Here is a 19,829-nt window from a genome sequence, read left to right as displayed (position 1 = left end):
CCCTGGGCCTGATGGCATTTATCCTAGGATACTCTGGGAAGCAAGGGAGGAGATTGCAGAGCCATTGGCCTTGATTTTTATGTCCTCGTTGTCTACAGGAATAGTGCCAGAAGACTGGAGGATAGCAAATGTGGTTCCCTTGTTCAAGAAGGGGAGTAGGGATAACCCTAGTAACTATAGGCCGGTGAGTCTCACTTCTGTTGTGGGCAAAATCTTCGAGAGAATTGTAAGGGATAGGATTTATGAACATCTGGATAGGAATAATGTGATCAAGGATAGTCAGCATGGTTTTGTGAAGGGCAGGTCGTGCCTCACAAACCTTATTGAATTCTTTGAGAAGGTGACTAAGGAGGTGGACGAGGATAAAGCGGTAGATGTGGTGTATATGGATTTTAGTAAGGCGTTTGATAAGGTTCCCCATGGTAGGCTACTTCAAAAAATACAGAGCTATGGCATTGAGGGTGAGTTGGAGGTTTGGATTAGGAATTGGTTTGCTGGAAGAAGACAGAGGGTATTAGTTGATGGTAAAGGTTCATCTTGGACTGCAGTTACTAGCGGTGTTCCGCAAGGATCTGTTTTGGGACCATTGCTGTTTGTCATTTTTATATATGACCTGGAGGAGGGGCTAGAAGGTTGGGTGAGCAAGTTTGCGGATGATACGAAAACAGTTGTTGACAGTGAGGAAGGATGTGTCAGGTTACAGGGGGATATAGATAAGCTGCAGAGCTGGGCAGAAAGGTGGCAAATGGAGTTCAATGTGGGTAAGTGTGAGGTGATACACTTTAGTATGAGTAACAAAAAGATGGGGTACTGGGCTAATGGTCGGATACTTGGTAGTGTGGATGAGCAGAGGGATCTTGGTGTCCATGTAGACAGATCTCTGAAAGTTGCCACCCAGGTAAATAGTGCGGTGAAGAAGGCATATGGCGTACTGGCTTTTATTGGTAGAGGAATTGAGTTCCGGACTCCTGAGGTCATGTTGCAGTTGTATAAGACTCTGGTGCGGCTGCATCTGGAGTATTGTGTGCAGTTTTGGTCGCCATACTATAGGAAGGATGTGGAGGCACTGGAACGGGTGCAGAGGAGGTTTACCAGGATGTTGCCTGGTATGGTAGGAAGATCATATGAGGAAAGGCTGAGGCACTTGTAGCTGTTTTCATTGGAGAAAAGAAGGTTTAGGGGTGACTTGATAGAGGTGTACAAGATGATTAGGGGTTTAGATAGGGTTGACCATGGGAACCTTTTTCCATGTATGGAGTCAGCTATTACAAGGGGGCATAGCTTTAAATTAAGGGGGGGGGTTAGGTATAGGACAGAGGGGTAGATTCTTTACTCAGTGAGTCGTGAGTTCATGGGATGCCCTGCCAGTAGCAGTGGTGGACTCTCCCTCTTTATGGGCATTTAAACGGGCATTGGATAGGCATATGGAGGATAGTGGGCTAGTGTAGGTTAGGTGGGCTTGGATCGGCGCAACATCGAGGGCCAAAGGGCCTGTACTGCGCTGTATTCTTCTATGTTCTATGTTCTTTAAACAAAGTTTCTGTGTTTAACAAAAAACTCACTGTTATAACAGGTCATTAGATTCCACTCATAAGTAAACAATTAAACGAAGTTAAATAAACTCTACAAATTTAAACTCAAAATGCCTTTTATACACATAGATTGGAAAAAAAACATCATAAGAAAAAAACACCATAAGGAAAAAAAAACAAAGACAGAGGGAAAACAGGGAAAACAGTTCCATCATCTTTGTTCATAAGATCTATTTAGTTGGTTCTTGCTGAGCCAAAAGGTCCTCCTCAACCATTTTCTGAATGCTTCCACTGGTTTGCAAAAGGTGCAGGGTGGCTGTTTCACCTATGAAAGGTCTCTGACCTATCTGATTCTAAGTCACAGCTTGCAGCCTCTGCTGAAGGAAAGATAAGCTGGTTTTTATCAGGTTTAAGGTGGCTTACTTCAGAGAACAGTTTTTTTTTGTGCTGGTTTCCCTTCTGGTTTGACTAGCTTCTCTCTGTCTTGCTCACACCCAAGCTATTCACCTACCTGACAACCAATCAGCTTGTTGTTGGCAGGCAGAGGATCTTTATTATTAATACTTGATCCCTAGTCCACAAACCAGTTTCAAATGTAACCCCTTGCCCCTAATTTGTCTGTACATTGCTGGAACCCACAGCTACACAAACAGGTTTTACAAAATACACCAAATTTCAAAACACAAAGCCATCCTTGTAAATCACTCAGTTTCCTTCTAGTTGGTAAGATGAAATAAATGATGTAACACAAGGATCGGTGCTAGCACCTCAATCATTTATAATTTATATAAATGATTTTGATGAAGGGACAAATGCCATTTATTAATGACGCCAAGATAGATGGGAGAGTAAGTTTTGAAGAGTTCACAGAGAGGCCACAATAAGATTACTTTAGGTGAGGTGAAGGGGTAAAGACCTGGCAACTGGAAAATGGGAGCTGGGAAAATATGAATCATCCATTTTAGAAAGAAGAATAAAAACACAAAGTCAGGTTGTCACCTTTGGAAAAGCATTGAGAGTTTCCAATTATGGTAGTATCATGATTGTGAATGATTAATCTAGACAGAGCACCACCTCCCATGTGGTTAGACACCAAGACCAGGGGATTGTAACCTTCCTTTAATTAAATAGGGAAATGTTCAAAGTGATGGGAGAATTTCACTTATCCCACATTGCCTTTTTCCTCAAAGGCAGACGTGTTAGTTCAGAGCTCATTCTTTGGGGCACCAATAGCAGTGGCACAGTAAGGTAAATGAGCACAACTCTCCTGAGAGCACATTGTCTCAGGAGGCTGGAGCTGAGACCATAGCATTATCAGCCTGGATTCTGGTGCTTTTTAAAAGTGTATTCCACTTCCGGGATAGGAATATGCCATTCTCAATCAGGCGTCAATTATGGACATGTTCAACAGTAAAATAAGAAATTGCTGGAAAAATTCTAGGTAGGTCTGGCAGCATCTCTGAAGAGAAAGCAGAGTTATTGTTCAGATCCAGAGACCTTTCTTAAGAACAGTCTTCTGTTCATGTTTTGAGGAAGGGTCACTGAACCTGAAACATTAACTCTGTTTTCTCTCCAAAGATGCTGCCAGACTTGCTGGGTTTTTCCACCAATTTCTGATTTTGTTTCTAATTTCCAGTATCCTCATTTCTTTGGTTTTCCATTGGACATATTCACAGTTGATTTCTGATTCTACCCAATATTTTTTCTTTTTATGTATTCACTGTATTTTCCTTTATTTCTTCATTTTTCTGACCCTTACAGGGACAAGACTATGTTTCTGAATTCCTCAAAAAGGCATCCTTCATTAAGGTAACGTGTGTGTGTGTGTGTGTGTGTGTGTGTGTGTGTGTGTTTCTAGTCACGTGGAATAGTCTTGCTGCCTCACTCGAGGTGAATACATTGACGTTGGTAAAATGATGATTGGTCTTACCAAATCTGATACCGTTAACTGGTTCCATCTGATAACGGGGAAGTCAGGCCTGTGCAGTTTATTAGATCAGGAAGGTCAACCGTTGAGGTTGCAATTCCAGGAATCTTAAATGATGTATGGATCTCCCAGAATTCTGCATTTTATTGGTCAAGGCTTTGAGTAGAGGAGTTGGGAGGTCATATTGCAGCTGTACAGGACATTGGTTAGGCCACTATTGGAATACTGCATTCAAGTTTCACAAATATGTTGTTAAACTTAAAAGAGTGTTGAAACGATTGACAAGGATGTTGTTGGGATTGGAGGGTTTGAGCTACAGGGAGAGACCGAATAGGCTGGGGCTATTTTCCCGGGAGCGCTGGAGATTGAGGGGTGATCTTATAGAGCTTTATAAAATCATGAGGAGCGTGGATAGGGTAAAAGCCAGGGTCTTTCTCCCAGGGTAGGTGAGTCCAAAACTAGAGGGCACAGGGGCAACATTTTTACACAGAAGGTGGTGCGTGCATGGAATGAGTTGTCAGAGGAAGTGGTGGAAGCTGGTACAATTAAACATTTTAAAGGCATTTGGATCAGTACGTGAATATAAATGGTTTAGAGGGATATGGGCCAATTGCTGGCAAATGGGACTAGATTTATAGGCTGTCTGGTCAGCATGGATGAGTTGGACTGAGGGGTGTGTTTCTGCGCTGTATAACTCTATGACCTTTTACTGATGTTTCTAAGATTCAACGTGGCTTCAGGATGGACAGCTTTGTCATTCCAACCTTGCCCTATTTGGGATAAAAGAGAAAACTCTGTGGGGCTACCTAAGGAATTCCAGCCAGCACATGACTCTTAAACCCAGCAGTCCTCCACTTGTTTAGATTAGGCTTGGCTTCCGTGATTTCAACAGGTCTGGATTATCTGACAGGACCAAAGTAATCAATCCCAGAAGTCACTGATTTTCTATGAATGCTGACAGTACTTCTGCTGAGGGAATAACTTAAATTTTTTTTTGTCTTCATCCCTTGAAGGACCTTTGTTTCCCCCTATTGAAACAAAGGGTTTTGCTCTGATTTCCCTGTGGAAATGGACCCTCAGTTTCGGTCTCTCTGCTAAGGCTTTGAGGTGAGGGGCTCTCACTTCCGTTATTAAAGCAACACTGACCCAGAGTATGGCCAGTCACCTAGCCATTCAGTGACCAAGACACTCAACCCACCAGGAACTCAGCAATTGTAGAGTCCATTGCTTAAAAACAATAGGTCATATTCAAATTACGACTGTGGAATATGTTACCAGACAATCCTTTATGCAGGTCTGTTTAAGGGGCTTAAAGAGGTAATTATCTGTATTTTTGGTGAGAGAGGTGACCAAAATTCAATCCTTGCTGTACTGGGAATTAGGCAGTAATCATTAGAGGGTCACCACTGAAATACAAGTAATCAACTAAAGAATAAATGTTCCTAAGAAGATGGGAAACAGCAATGTATTCCTGCACCCTAGAAGGAAAAACCAATAAAACCGGTCTGACTCATCTCATAAACTTCAAAACAGGCTCATTACAACCTGTATACTGTGTACAGTTCTGGTTTCCCTCCAATCAGAATGATATTGTGAAACTTGAGAGGGTTCAGGAAAGATTTACAAGGATGTTGCTAGGGTTGGAGAGTTTGAGCTATTGGGAGAGGCTGAATAGCCTGAGGCTGTTTTCCCTGGAACATCAGAGGCTGAGGGATGACTTTATAGAGACTTATAAAATCACGAGGGGAATGGATATGTCTTTTCCCTGGGATGGGGCAAGTCCAGAACTAGAGAGCATAGGTTTAGGGGAAAAATGTAAAAGGGAACTAAGAGGCAACTTTTTCATACAGAGGTGGTGCGTGTATGGGCTGAGCTGCTAGAGGAAGTGGTGGAGGCTGGTACAATTACAACATTTAAAAGGCATCTGGATGGGTATATGAATAGGAAGGGTTTAACATAGAACACCTAGAACAGAGAACACTTACCATGTGGAAACAGGCCATTTGGCCCAACAAGTCCACACCGACCTTCCGAAGAATATCCCTCCCAGATGTATGCCCTTAACCTATAACCCTACATTTCCAATGGCTAATGCGCCTAATCTACACATCCCTGAACACTATGGACAATTTAGCATAGCCAATTCATCTAACCTGCAAATCCTTGGGCTGTGGGAGAAAACTGGAGCACTCAGAGGAAACCCATGCAGGCATGGGGAGTACGTGCAAACTCCACACAGACAGTCACCCAAGACTGGAATCATACCTGGGACCTGGCGTTGTAAGGCAGCAGTGCCGGTTTAGAGGGATATGGACCAAGTGCTGGCAAATAGGACTAGATTTATTTAGGATATCTGGTCAGCATGGACGAGTTGGACGGAAGAGTCTGTTTACGTACTGTATCTTTACGACTCTATTTACCAGGAAGTTGCCAGGATTGGAGGGTTTGAGTTATAAGAAAAGGCTGAATAAGCTGAAACTTTTTTCATTGGAGCGTACAAGGTTGAGGGGTGACCTTACAGAGATTTATAAAATATGTGTGGCATAGATATAGTCTTCTAGCAAAGGTATTTTCCCTCAAGGTGGGGAAGTTCAAAAATAGGAGAATTATTTTTAAGGTAAGAAGGAAAATATTTAAAAGTAACATGAGGGGCAACTCATTCACACAGAAGGTAGTGCATGTATGGAGTGAACTGCCAGAGGAAGTGGTACGTGTGGATACGGTTACTTTTAAAAGACATTTGGATCGGTACATGAATAGGAAAGGTTTAGAGAGATATGGGTCAAATGCAGGCAAGTGGGGCTAGTTTAGTTTGAGAAATCTGGTCAGCATGGGTGAGTTGGACCAAGCTATGTGACTCCATGACTTTATAAGAACAGGGAACTCATTTGCAAATAATACTGATATTTTTCATGGTTTTTCTCATTAAGTCATTCTGTCTCTACCTTCCCCTAGGATTTATCTTCCACCAGTTGCTGATAAGGCTTTGGGCCAAATTTCATTCTGTCTAATACCTACCAGGTACTGACAGTTCAAACACTGGAGGTCCAGTTTCACATTGACCTTGCACTGACAAGTTCAAGGTTGTTTCTGTTTTCAAAAATATTGGTTTTATTATTAAAATTTATAAACAAAAACAATCACAAAACCATTTGACTTAAATATTTCAGAATTTACAAGAATTGTCCTCGTACAGCACATTCCACCCTATGCAATTTTAATAATCTTATAATTTAAAAAGTTTCACAGATTCACAGCCCAAGGGGAAAACTTTTCAAATTGTAAGTTACAGAAAGTGCACTTGATTTACAATGTACATTTGTTGAACGATTCTTAGTCCCATCCAGCCCCTCTGTGAACTATGGCTGAAAGGCCTTAACCAGTTACCTTTCCCCATTGTCCCTATGCAGGGGATGTCCCAAGCTTCAGTCTAGCCCTCAGCACATGGTCCTGGACCTTGAAATGTGCCCATCAGCCACACTGGGTCAAGCACAAGCTTTACACCAGACATTTGGATAAGTACATGAATAGGAAAGTTTGGAGGGATATGGGCCAGGAGCAGGCAGGTGGGACCAGTTTAATTTGGGATTATGTTTGGCATGGACTGTTTAGACTGAAGAGTCTGTTTCTATGCTCTATGACTCTGTTACTCTGACTCTAAGACCATCAAATCTTGGACAGACTAAAAAACATCTTTCACGAAGCTAATGGTCCTCCAGGAAGTTGAAGTTTGATTTAGTGTGTTCCCCTGGGAAACAGCCAGTAGAGCACAAAATCTTGTGGCACAGACACTGCAGGGGGTGACCCATGGGTGAACTCTGCAAGGACACATTCCACAAGGAGGATAAGTAACCTCGAGGCCAGTATGTGGATGGGCTTTCTCACTGCCAACCAAGTCCATCTTGGTCTTGTTTGTAATTTCTGGTGATGAGGCATTCTACCAAATGACTTTTACAGTCTGCTCATTTGATAGGACCTACCATGTCCATTTGCTGCAGGACCTTGTGCTGATGATCACTTCTAATTTAAATTTGTGCTGAGATTTTAACAAGTCTGTGACCAGGGGCCTGTAAATTTTTATCCTGTTGACGTTTATTCTCATTTCCTACTTTGTATACTCACCAGAAGGTTTGCAGATGAAGTTTCTCTTTCTCTTATGTGCTATGTTTAATGACTTCCACTTGAATTCAAATCGCACATCGCTAATGAAGCATTTCGCACACATTTCTTGATAGAACCCTGTGTGCTACAAACCATCTGATTTGACTTGTAAAACAATTTAACTGTGACTACTCTTTCAAACTTAACATTTTACACTTATTTAGTGTCACTAAAACAGCACAGGGTGCTTCAGACAAATATAATCTGAAAGAAAAAGACACAAAAACAAGGCAGAAATTATTAGGACAGTTGGCCAAGAGCTGTTTCATAGAGGCTGATTTTAGGGTGTTCTTTTTGAGAGACGCAGATAGACTGAGAGATCTTTTTGGAGGAAATTCCGAGATAAGGGCCTAGACACATTAAGGCTCAGCCATCCATAGTGAAACAGAAAAGGTTAGAATCATGGCAGAGATCTTAGTTTGAGGAATGAAATGGTCTTGGAAGATTGTGGGACTGCATTGTGTATTGTGTGGAGTTTTGGTCTTATCTGACAAAGGATACCTTGGCTGTGGAGGGAGTCTGGGATAGCAGGACTGATGTCTGAAGGGAGACTGGGTCAGTTAGGACTATATTCACTGGAGTTTTGAAGATTGGGGGTGGGGTGGGGGGGGGTTAATCTCATAGAAATCTGTCAAATTCTTTCAGGGTAAATGCAGGAAGGCTGTTCCTGATGACAGGGTGTCTAAATCCAAGAATCACAGTTTAATGATACATGATAGACCACTTAGACGAAGATGAGAAAATAAATTCTTCAAGAGTGGTGAACGTATGGAATTCTCTGCCACAGAAAGCAATTGAAACCGAAGCATTGAATGGTTTCAAGGAGGAGTTAGATATTGTTCTTAAGGCTACAGAGATCAAAGGATATAGGAGACAGTGGGAAGAGTACTGAGTTGGATGATCAACTGTGATCATATTGAATGGAGGAGCAGACATGAAGGGTCAAAAGCTTATTCCTGTTCCTATTTTTTATGTTTCTATGCTTGATGTCACAGAGGTAGCGAGGAGTGAGAACATGGTAGGGATTGAAAACAACGATGAAAGTTATAAAATCAGGGTATTGATAACTCAGAGTGATAGGAAGTGAGAACTGCAGATGCTGGAGATCAGAATTGAGAGTGTGGTGCTGGAAAAGCACAGCAGGTAAGGCAGCATCCGAGGAGCAGGAGAATTGATGTTTTGGGCAAAAGCCCTACCTGATGAATGGCTTATGTAAGCTGCTGTGCTTTTCCAGCTCTCCTGCTGTGCTTTTCCAGCAACACACTCTCGACTAATGATGACTGGGAGTCAATGTAAGTCAGTGAACACAGAGGTGCATGGGGAATGAGTCAAAGAATTCTGAATTACCTCACTTTGATGATGGTAGAGATTAGTTTTCTTTCTCTTATTGTTATTCTGCTCGTTCTTTAACTAGCTGGCTTTGTAATTGCACGCCTTGCAGTATGAGACACTTTAGCAGCTCAGTCTGGTATTGTATGGCTCAGCAACAGAAGAAAATCAGCGTGGAGTGATCTGAGTAACAAACTGGGCTTCGGGGAGGGAGAGGATGATGATTATGGGGCAATTTGATTAGCATAATTAAATAGGGGTGAGTAAACAGAGCTAACACAAGCCTGCCCCTTGATACCATCTGTTTAAAGAGAGGCAAATATTGGAAAATGGAGAGATAAACAAGCACTGATCATAATAATGCAATTAGACAGTATGAGCACAGGGTTGCTAAGACATTGGATTTCAGGAAATGTGTTTTTGGAACTATTGGCCTTAAATTGCAGTGAACAAAAAAATTGAGGAAGTGGATCATAGGGTCAAGCTGCAAACCAGAATAAAATGCCTTTAATGTGTCAGTGCTAAACTGTCAGAGGTGCAGTTGTTTGAAATGAGATTCCATCTGCCCTCTCTGATGAATGCAAAAGATCCCACAACACAGTTTGAAAAATAGCCAGGGAGTTCTCCTGGGACCCCTGGCAGTATTTATCCATCAATCAATCCTAAAGCAGATTATCGGCCATTATCTCTATACTGTTTATGGGAGCTTACTGTGTCTACATTGGCTGTCACATTTCCTGCATTCGACCAATGACTGTGCTTCAATAAGCACTTCAGTAGCTGCCCAGCACTTTGAGATAGCCTGAGATAGTAATGGTGCTTTATAAAAGCAATTCTTTTCTTTTTGCTAAATTGGGAATGAGTGTATCATGTACAGAAGCAAAAATCTGTGCAAAGAAAAGACTAAAAGAGAAGTTTAAAGGAAAGCTAAGAAAGATATTCTCAGATTTAAGGAAGTCTTTGCAAAATCAGCAAGCAACAATGATAGGAGATTGCAGAGAGGTTAGAGTACAGGAGAATCGACGTTTCGGGCATTAGCCCTTCTTCAGGAATGAGGACAGTTTGTCCAGCAGGCTAAGATAAAAGATAGGGAGGAGGGACTTGGGGGAGGGGCGTCGGAAATGTGATAGGTGGAAAGAGGTCAAGGTGAGGGTGATAGGTCAGACTGGGGTGGGGGCGGAGAGGTCGGGAAGAAGATTGCAGGTTAGGAAGGCGGTGCTGAATTTGATGGATTTGACTGAGACAGGCTGGGGGGAAGGGAAATGAGAAAACTGGTGAAATCCGAGTTCATCCCTTGTGGTTGGAGGGTTCCTAGCCGGAAGATGAGGCGTTCTTCCTCCAACCGTCGTTTTGCTATGGTCTGACGATGGAGGAGTCCAAAGACCTGCATATCCTTGGTGGAGTGGGAGGGGGAATTGAAATGTTGAGCTACAGGGTGGTTGGGTTGGTTGGTCCGGGTGTCCCAGAGGTGTTCTCTGAAACGCTCCGCAAGTAGGCGGCCTGTCTCCCCAATATAGAGGAGGCCACATCGGGTGCAGAGGATGCAATAGATGATATGTGTGGAGGTACAGGTGAATCTGTGGCGGATATGGAAGTTTCCTTTAGGGCCTTGGAGGGAGGTGAGGGGGGAGGTATGGGCGCAAGTCTTGCACCTCCTGCGGTTGCAGGGGAAGGTGCCGGGAGTGTTGGTTGGGTTGGTGAGGGGTGTGGATCTGACGAGGGAGTCACGGAGGGAGTGGTCTTTACGGAATGCTGATAGGGGAGGGGAGGGAAATATATCCTTGGTGGTGGGGTCCGTTTGGAGGTGGCGGAAATGACGGCGGATGATGCGCTGTACATGGAGACTGGTGGGGTGGTAGGTGAGGACCAGTGGGGTTCTGTCCTGGTGGCGGTTGGAGGGGCGGGGTTTGAGGGCGGAGGAGCGGGAAGTGGAGGAGATGTGGTGGAGGGCATCGTCGACCACGTCGGGGGGGAAATTGCGGGGTAGGTGAGGACCAGTGGGGTTCCTTCTTCTTCAAGGACCGCAATTTCCCCCCCGACGTGGTCGACGATGCCCTCCACCGCAACTCCTCCACTTCCCGCTCCTCCGCCCTCAAACCCCGCCCCTCCAACCACCACCAGGACAGAACCCCACTGGTCCTCACCTACCACCCCACCAGTCTCCATGTACAGCGCATCATCCGCCGTCATTTCCGCCACCTCCAAACGGACCCCACCACCAAGGATATATTTCCCTCCCCTCCCCTATCAGCATTCCGTAAAGACCACTCCCTCCGTGACTCCCTCGTCAGATCCACACCCCCACCAACCCAACCAACACTCCCGGCACCTTCCCCTGCAACCGCAGGAGGTGCAAGACTTGCGCCCATACCTCCCCCCTCACCTCCCTCCAAGGCCCCAAAGGAAACTTCCATATCCGCCACAGATTCACCTGTATCTCCACACATATCATCTATTGCATCCTCTGCACCCGATGTGGCCTCCTCTATATTGGGGAGACAGGCCGCCTACTTGCGGAGCGTTTCAGAGAACACCTCTGGGACACCCGGACCAACCAACCCAACCACCCTGTAGCTCAATATTTTAATTCCCCCTCCCACTCCACCAAGGATATGCAGGTCTTTGGACTCCTCCATCTTCAGACCATAGCAAAACGACGGTTGGAGGAAGAACGCCTCATCTTCCGGCTAGGAACCCTCCAACCACAAGGGATGAACTCGGATTTCACCAGTTTTCTCATTTCCCCTCCCCCCAGCCTGTCTCAGTCAAATCCATCAAATTCAGCACCGCCTTCCTAACCTGCAATCTTCTTCCCGACCTCTCCGCCCCCACCCCAGTCTGACCTATCACCCTCACCTTGACCTCTTTCCACCTATCACATTTCCGACGCCCCTCCCCCAAGTCCCTCCTCCCTATCTTTTATCTTAGCCTGCTGGACAAACTGTCCTCATTCCTGAAGAAGGGCTAATGCCCGAAACATCGATTCTCCTGTTCCCTAGATGCTGCCTGACCTGCTGCGCTTTTCCAGCAACACATTTCCATCTCTGATCTCCAGCATCTGCAGACCTCACTTTCTCCTGAGAGGTTAGAGTAATAAATGAAAAGAATCATTAAACTTTAGTTGGGAAAGCCTGAATGTTAATATTCAAACTCAGGCACTGCTATTAATTGCTGAGGTGTACAACACGTTATGAAGTGGTTGGAGCTGCTAAAATCTCCAGTCAGATGGATGATGAATCACCCATCACTAACACTACTCACCCTGTTCTCAAGTTCTGATTGTACCATATTACCCAGTATGCAAGTTACTCAACTGAAGTCCTGCAACTCCAGGAGTTGGCACTGCAACATAAGGGGAATGGAGGAGCACTATTACTGATCAGAGCCGTCCACTGATATGTACATTTTTTGAGCTGGTATTTGACTAGGTTTGTGGATGATTATAGGCTCCAATTCTTCCAGTTGTAACTGTATTTCCCATATATTGAGCAAGTTTCCTTACACTTGAAGGCCAACATGAGCCATTATTACATATGATGACCACTATTTGTGTGTAGAAGAACTTCATGACAGCCATGTTATATTGATCATCTGCGAGTTTAAGCATGCCATATTTTGTTTTCCTCTAACAGTTTCAGTATTTTAGCTGTATCTCTGTAGAACGTCACTTCTTGTGGGAGCCGCATTTCAAGGCTGGAGAGCTAAATCTTTTCCTCATTTCCTCAATCCCATGTGGGCCACAGGTGTGGAGTTATGGCAGAGGAATGTGTAGTGTAGCAGGAGTGTAGGGGGATATGGGCAAAGTGTTGTGGAGGTATGAGGAAAGGTGCGTGGATGAATATTTGCACATGATTTGGGTGGGATAATTTGGAGAATATGGATCGGACTTTTGGGAAGCGTGGTGTCATAATCCCAAGATTTACATCTTGCAGTTACAGTTCCACAGAAGACAAATGAGATATTTTGTTACATATTCTTAAAGATCTGGATTTGGTGTTGGTGACTGTTGGAAAAATGGCCCCCTCACTTTGCTGAGCAGCAGGAACTGGGGCTCCATCTTGGGCTGTTATTGCAGCCATCATCCCTATAGCTTAAGGATGAATGCCTTACCCCCGCCCAATGAGCTTCCAGTCAATGAGAAATCTGGCACAATAGCAGGCTCAACAGCACCACCAGTATCAATGGCCATTGCTGGGACTGCACCTAAGGTTGCACACAGATGGAAGTACACACACTCCAGTGAAACCAGGCCTGATCATCCACTGAAGGGAGAAACCACATTGCAGTATGCACAGGCATTGCCCCTAGAAGTGCCTTCCTTGGCTAAGAAGTGCCTGGAAAGAAGGCCTATAAACCTGGAAGCCACCAGGGTTTATTTGTTGGTCTGCCATTCTGTGCCATGAGCTCAGTTGGCTCCAGATAGATGGGAAGTCTTCTTCCATTCCTGTCATTAGAACATGGTATGGTGGTAGGGTCGAAGAAATGCACCATACACTATCTGTAAGGCCATTTTAGAAACCCATCTATCACCCAGCTGATCCTCAAAGGGCTAAGAAAACCCAACACAGCGTGAGAGAGACGCATAGCGTAGACATCCACAAGTTGTTGAAGTTCAGAAACATGCAGCTTGCACACCTTTGCACTTTCTGAACTGTACACTTAACCCATGCATGACTTTACCCTGGATTTGTGTTTCTTTGTTCAGGTTTGTGTTTGCAGTGCAGTGATGAGTGTGCTGGGATGCAGGATGATTGTGAGTGTATAGGAGGCTGGTTAACAGGCCTGCCTCCCCTCCCCATTGCATCAGCTCAACTTTCAACACTAGTTAAAGTTCCCCTAAACTGCATCCTTCATGCTGCATCTGACAAGTCACATCAGGACCCGTCACATCTTACATGTCACCTCAACCCCTCAGATCCCACATGCAATCTCTATGCCTCCATATATCCTCCATAGTCATTCACCCAGTATCCATTATATAGAGTGCTGAGGAACCATGCAGTAGGAATGGGAATTCTGCTGGAAGACCTTGAAACAAAATGTATTGGGCATACTTAGCCAAGTTGCTGGTGGCTTGGGCCCAGCCACTCACTGATATTGTCACTCAAACTAAGGGTGGTTGTATGTATCTTCCTGCTGAATTGGCAAAGATTCCCCTGTATCTGGAACAGAGGCATGTCATTGGGATAGAGCAGCGATGTTTTTGCATCTAGCTGCATGACATCTCAACAGGGATTGTCTGAGGTTGCAATGGGTATCTGAATTTGAGAGTCTTTCATCACCCTTTGTTTCACTTAGATGTCCCTTCCTACCCTGGAGCACAGGGCAGCCCTTGTGCACTGATATCCATCCAATGGGCTTTTGAGTCACCCATCCATCTTTGCACAGGGCGAGATCATTACAATGATTCCTCCATTCCCCACCAAAGAATGGACCAAGTAGCTGGTGGGGAGAAGTTCACCATTCCACCCCTGCCTGAGGTATGTATCCCACTGGAAATCAAGCCAGTATTCTGAGATGGGAGCTTTGGTCTCCCTTTGCTGGGGCTGTCTGGAAATGGGATTGGAACCCCACACCTTCACACTCTGTGGCTGGAACGCATGACTGAGTCCACCTCAAACTCGGCACATGCAAATTAAGAGAAAATTTGAACTGGAATGTACATTTCTTTTCTCTCCACTTGCAGAAAGGAGAGCAATGGGGACACAGGGAAGGAGATGGACCTGCCAGATGTTTGCGAGGATGAAGCAATTTCCTGAGTGCCCTGAGCATGTGCATGCTGTGTTCGGTCTGGCGCACCCTGCTATTTGACCTATCTTTGCTCGGCTCACGAAAAATCACTTCCACCTGCAAGTGTCATTCCTCACGGCTGTCACCAACCAAAGCATCTGAGGAGAAGAAGAGAGATTCACGCCATCCAGCCCATGTCGACATAACAAGACCACAGAGAAATACTTTGGATTCCTGCTTTACAGATTGCCTTGCCAAGCAAAACATCAGATAGGGTTTGTAAATAGGAAGTTTGTATTGTCAAAGATCAAACTGTTTATCATCCAATCAATCCATCATTGCCCATTTGTCATGTGAGCTATTGTTGGGCTTTGTTAGGCTGCTGGATTCCAACCACAAATGACCATGTTTGATACATCTGCATTGAACCATTCAATGGGTCTTCAGGTACTTTCACTGTAGTGAAGAATAACATGGAAACTTGGTTTGGATAGACTGTGCAATTTGTCATTTATCAACCGACATGTATCAACTGTGTGTCGTAAACCTTGTGGTCTTATGTAACAGAAATGCAGACATTTCCCTTTATTCCCTGCAGACTAATGCACTACTGGCAGGGCACTTCAGAGCTGTGGTATTTAACATTCCAAAGATTAATGTCTCTGAAGTCACTCTTTAATTAATAATGTATAACATTAGTGATTAACCAAGCAAGCGTCATGGTAACAGGTAAATGGTCATAAATAAGTTAGTCTTTTAATTATTTCGCTTGTTCAGTGATTGATTGACACCATTCCCTGCTCTCTCACTTAGGGCTACATATCTGCAAAAGGTAGACATTTCAGTCATGATAATTGTTCGGGTTTTGGGCCTATTAGTTAATCCAGGGTTGTGCAATCACTTATCCAGTCAGAGTTCAAGGGCTCATGTGGCGAAGCCTGTAATTCTTCATTTTATCATGGAAAGTTGGTACCTTTGACAAGGTCCATCCCTAGTTTCCCCTTGTATTGAGTGGCATGATAAGCCCATTTCAGAGGGCAATTCAGAGTCAACCACAGAGTTCTCAGCTGCATGGAGTCACATGGCATAACAGTCACATGGGAAACAAGCATATAGTGTACAGGCACACAATATACAGTATGCATCTATGACAAGTTTACAATCACACAACATGCATACAGTCACCAGTCATAAAGCATGGGCTCATGCGGTTTGCAGGAATAGCATATGGTCGCAGAGCGCAGTATACACCAGTAAATTGCTATACAATTTACAGTCACACAACATAAAAAAATTTACAGTTTTCTGCCACACAGTTTACAATCAGACATTTTGCACTTAGTACACCTTATTGTAACACAGTTTATAATCATGCAGCTATGGTTACATGATTTATAGTTGCATAGTACCAACTGTTAGCATTGACCATCTAAGTTTCCAATTTTTAAACAAATATCTCCTGAGAAAATATTTACTGTGATCTGTCAATATGATCCTACATTCACCGTTGGCTATGTGAAATGTGAAACGTTGTCTTTAAAATATTGGGTTCATCAATGTTAAATTTGACCAATTAATTTTATTGTTAAAGGTGAGTAATATTTGATTGGTGATGTATTTGATTGGTCAGTGATGTGTGCTTCTGAATTAAAAGAGCAACTGATGTGTTTTCTGAAGGTGGTCGTTGTTACAGGTTTTAGTACCAACCAGAGGAAACCAAATAGCACATTTAATTGTCTGTCTTACACTTCAAGGGGTTTTCGATTGCTGCTCACCCCAGAGTAGGGAGCGAAGGATAGTACAGAAGAAAAGCAGAAGGCCATTCATCCCTTTGAGAAAGTTAGACCATTCAATTAGACCATAAATGATGTCCACCTCAATTCCATTTCACTGGCCTTTGCACCACATTGATACCCTTACCCACTAACCCTTTGCACCACATTGATACCCTTACCCACTAACCCTTTGCACCACATTGATACCCTTACCCACTAACCCTTTGCACCACATTGATACCCTTACCCACTAACTCTTTGCACCACATTGATACCCTTACCCACTAACCCTTTGCACCACATTGATACCCTTACCCACTAACCCTTTGCACCACATTGATACCCTTACCCACTAACCCCAAACAAGAAAAACAAGATGAAAGCTGTTCCTGAAGTTAATCTCCGGGGCAGTGAATTCCATACCTTTACTACTTCACCATTCCCCGCTCACCTCTGTATTCACTGACCCACATTGACTCCCAATCTATCAATTAGGAGAAAGTGAGGACTGCAGATGCTGGAGATCAGAGCTTAAAAATGTGTTGCTGGAGAAGCGCAGCAGGTCAGGCAGCATCCAAGGAGCAGGAGAATCGACATTTCGTGCATAAGCTTTTCCAGCAACACATTTTAAAGTCCCAATCTATCAATATGATCATGGCTGATCGTCCAACTCAGTACCCTTTTTCTGCTTTCTCCCCATACCCTTTGACGTCTTTAGCCTGAAGAATTGTATTTAACTCCTTAAAAACATTCAATGTTCTGTGACAGAGAATTCCACAGCTCCTCATCAGAGTCCCAAATGGCCCACCCCAAATCAATAGACTGTGACCCTTGGTTCTGCACTCCCCAGTGATCAAGCACATCCTTCATGCAGTTATCCTGTTAGAATGTTACAGGTTTCTCTGAAATTCTGCCCTCCCCCCACCCCCCCCAACCATTCCTCTAAACTCTTTTAAATATAGTCCAAATCAATCCAGTCTCTTTCCTTACATCAGTTTTGCCACCCCAGGAATCAGTCTTCTTGCACTCAGAACATCTCTCCTCAGATGAGGAGACCAAAACTGCACACAACACTCCAATTGTGATCTCATCAAGCCCATACACAATTGTAGTGAGAAATGAGTGTACAAGAATCATTTTCAAGATTAAAATAAAGCTTTCTATTCCTTTATCATTGTAATAGTTTGCACTGATCATGATAAGGGAAAATAGTGTAGGCGAAAATTAATTGTCAGAACTCTGACTTCTATGAATCCACTGACCTTTTCATAAACATTACTGACCAACTTAAACAAAGTAGCTACTGAGGTTGCATTATAATTGTGTGGGATCAGATTTTCATTCAGGCTACCAGGCACGAAAGAGAAGCTGTATTTAAACTCATGTGGTGTTTCCCTAGTCAGTAATGATTAATGTTTTGCCAATGAGGTTAATAAGAAAGTACAGCCTCCCACTATGATGATTGTCATTCAAGGTACTTCAATATAAGTAATGTCATGATGCATTCAGGTAAAATGCCACAGCTCCAGCAAACACCATTGATGTTTTCCTCACTTCTAAAGTTATTTATTGATTTTTTTGCTCTGCAAATTAAGCTTTCTATTGAAAATCTACCCTCAGACTATCTCTTGGGTTAAAGTAAGGGCTGATATCGCTCCCCATCCTGAATATCTGTCTGTGAACAGAGTTGCATCGAGTATAATTACCATCACCGTGCATTACCTGCGCATGACATATTTGTCGAGTATCTACGTAATTATTTTGTGACTTGCAAGACTTTGACCAAGAGTTGCAAGTAGCTCTTATAAAATCACCACTGAGAATCATAAGCTGCAATTCTGTGTATGCTATCGTTAGGAATAGATGGTAGAGGTGGAAGTAGTGGGTTAAAGCAGTGGGCAGCATACGTGGAAACTGAGCATTACCTCGCAAGTAACAACATTTCTGCACATAGGGTCATTGAGATATAGCACTGTACCCTCACTCTTACTAGTCTGCAGGCTACCTGTTCATCATTGGTCACCACCTCAGACCTTATAGCCACATTCTCCAAGTGGGATTGTGAGCTAGAAGTTCACAAGCTCAGATAAAGCAGTGGTCACTCTGACCTAATCATAACCTCAGAGAGAAACATCAATAAAATAAAACAGTAATACTTAGAAATGAACATACTGACTGTACTGGAGCCCCATTTTGAGACATACAACATGAGTCAGACCAGTATATGCCATTCGCAAGTTCACAAGCTTGACTGACTTTTTCTTCTGGGACAACTGTACTCTTGCTTTAACAAGCCCCTGCTCTCTCAGTCCCCACTCCCTGCTCCCCCTCAGCCCCCTCCCTCCTCTTTCAGTACCCACTCCCTGCTCTCTCTCAGTCCCCACTCCCTGCTCTCTCTCAGTCCCCACTCCCTGCTCCCCCTCAGCCCCCTCCCTCCTCTCTCAGTCCCCACTCCCTGCTCTCTCTCAGTCCCCACTCCCTGCTCTCTCTCTCTCAGTCCCCACTCCCTGCTCTCTCTCTCTCAGTCCCCTCCCCCTGCTCTCTCTCTCAGTCCCCGCTCCCTGCTCTCTCTCTCAGTCCCCACTCCCTGCTCTCTCTCTCAGTCCCCACTCCCTCCTCTCTCAGTACCCACTCCCTGCTCTCTCTCAATCCCCACTCCCTGCTCTCTCTCTCAGTCCCCGCTCCCTGCTCTCTCTCTCTCAGTCCCCACTCCCTGCTCTCTCTCAGTCCCCGCTCCCTGCTCTCTCTCTCAGTCCCCACTCCCTCCTCTCTCAGTACCCACTCCCTGCTCTCTCTCAATCCCCACTCCCTGCTCTCTCTCTCAGTCCCCGCTCCCTGCTCTCTCTCTCTCAGTACCCACTCCCTGCTCTCTCTCAATCCCCACTCCCTGCTCTCTCTCTCAGTCCCCGCTCCCTGCTCTCTCTCTCTCAGTCCCCACTCCCTGCTCTCTCTCAGTCCCCGCTCCCTGCTCTCTCTCTCAGTCCCCACTCCCCGCTCTCTCTCTCAGTCCCCACTCCCCGCTCTCTCTCTCAGTCCCCAATCCCTGCTCCCCCTCAGCCCCCTCCCTCCTCTCTCAGTCCCCACTCCCTGCTCTCTCTCAGTCCCCACTCCCTGCTCTCTCTCTCTCAGTCCCCACTCCCTGCTCTCTCTCTCTCAGTCCCCTCCCCCTGCTCTCTCTCTCAGTCCCCGCTCCCTGCTCTCTCTCTCAGTCCCCACTCCCTGCTCTCTCTCTCAGTCCCCACTCCCTCCTCTCTCAGTACCCACTCCCTGCTCTCTCTCAATCCCCACTCCCTGCTCTCTCTCTCAGTCCCCGCTCCCTGCTCTCTCTCTCTCAGTCCCCACTCCCTGCTCTCTCTCAGTCCCCGCTCCCTGCTC

The 19,829-nt window shown here is 44.8% G+C and overlaps 1 protein-coding gene across 13 annotated transcripts in view; it reads left to right on the top strand.

Annotated features, from left to right (window-relative positions):
• camkk1a (calcium/calmodulin-dependent protein kinase kinase 1, alpha a) overlaps positions 1-19,055 on the top strand; it is a 259,555-nt gene extending 240,500 nt beyond the window's left edge. For all 13 annotated transcript variants that reach the window (XM_087977564.1, XM_087977554.1, XM_087977557.1 and 10 more), the window contains 2 exons: positions 3,294-3,341; positions 14,636-19,055. In XM_087977564.1, the coding sequence (XP_087833690.1) occupies positions 3,294-3,341; positions 14,636-14,708 (121 nt within the window). In that variant the 3' untranslated portion in view covers positions 14,709-19,055. The remainder of the gene's footprint in view (positions 1-3,293; positions 3,342-14,635) is intronic.
• Positions 19,056-19,829: the final 774 nt, after the last annotated feature.

The sequence above is a fragment of the Chiloscyllium plagiosum genome, unplaced genomic scaffold (assembly GCF_037043375.1).
Source record: "Chiloscyllium plagiosum isolate Xiang-an unplaced genomic scaffold, Cpla_swu_hap1 HiC_scaffold_31, whole genome shotgun sequence".
Taxonomy (NCBI): domain Eukaryota; kingdom Metazoa; phylum Chordata; class Chondrichthyes; order Orectolobiformes; family Hemiscylliidae; genus Chiloscyllium; species Chiloscyllium plagiosum.
This window is presented reverse-complemented; position numbering and strand designations above follow the sequence as displayed.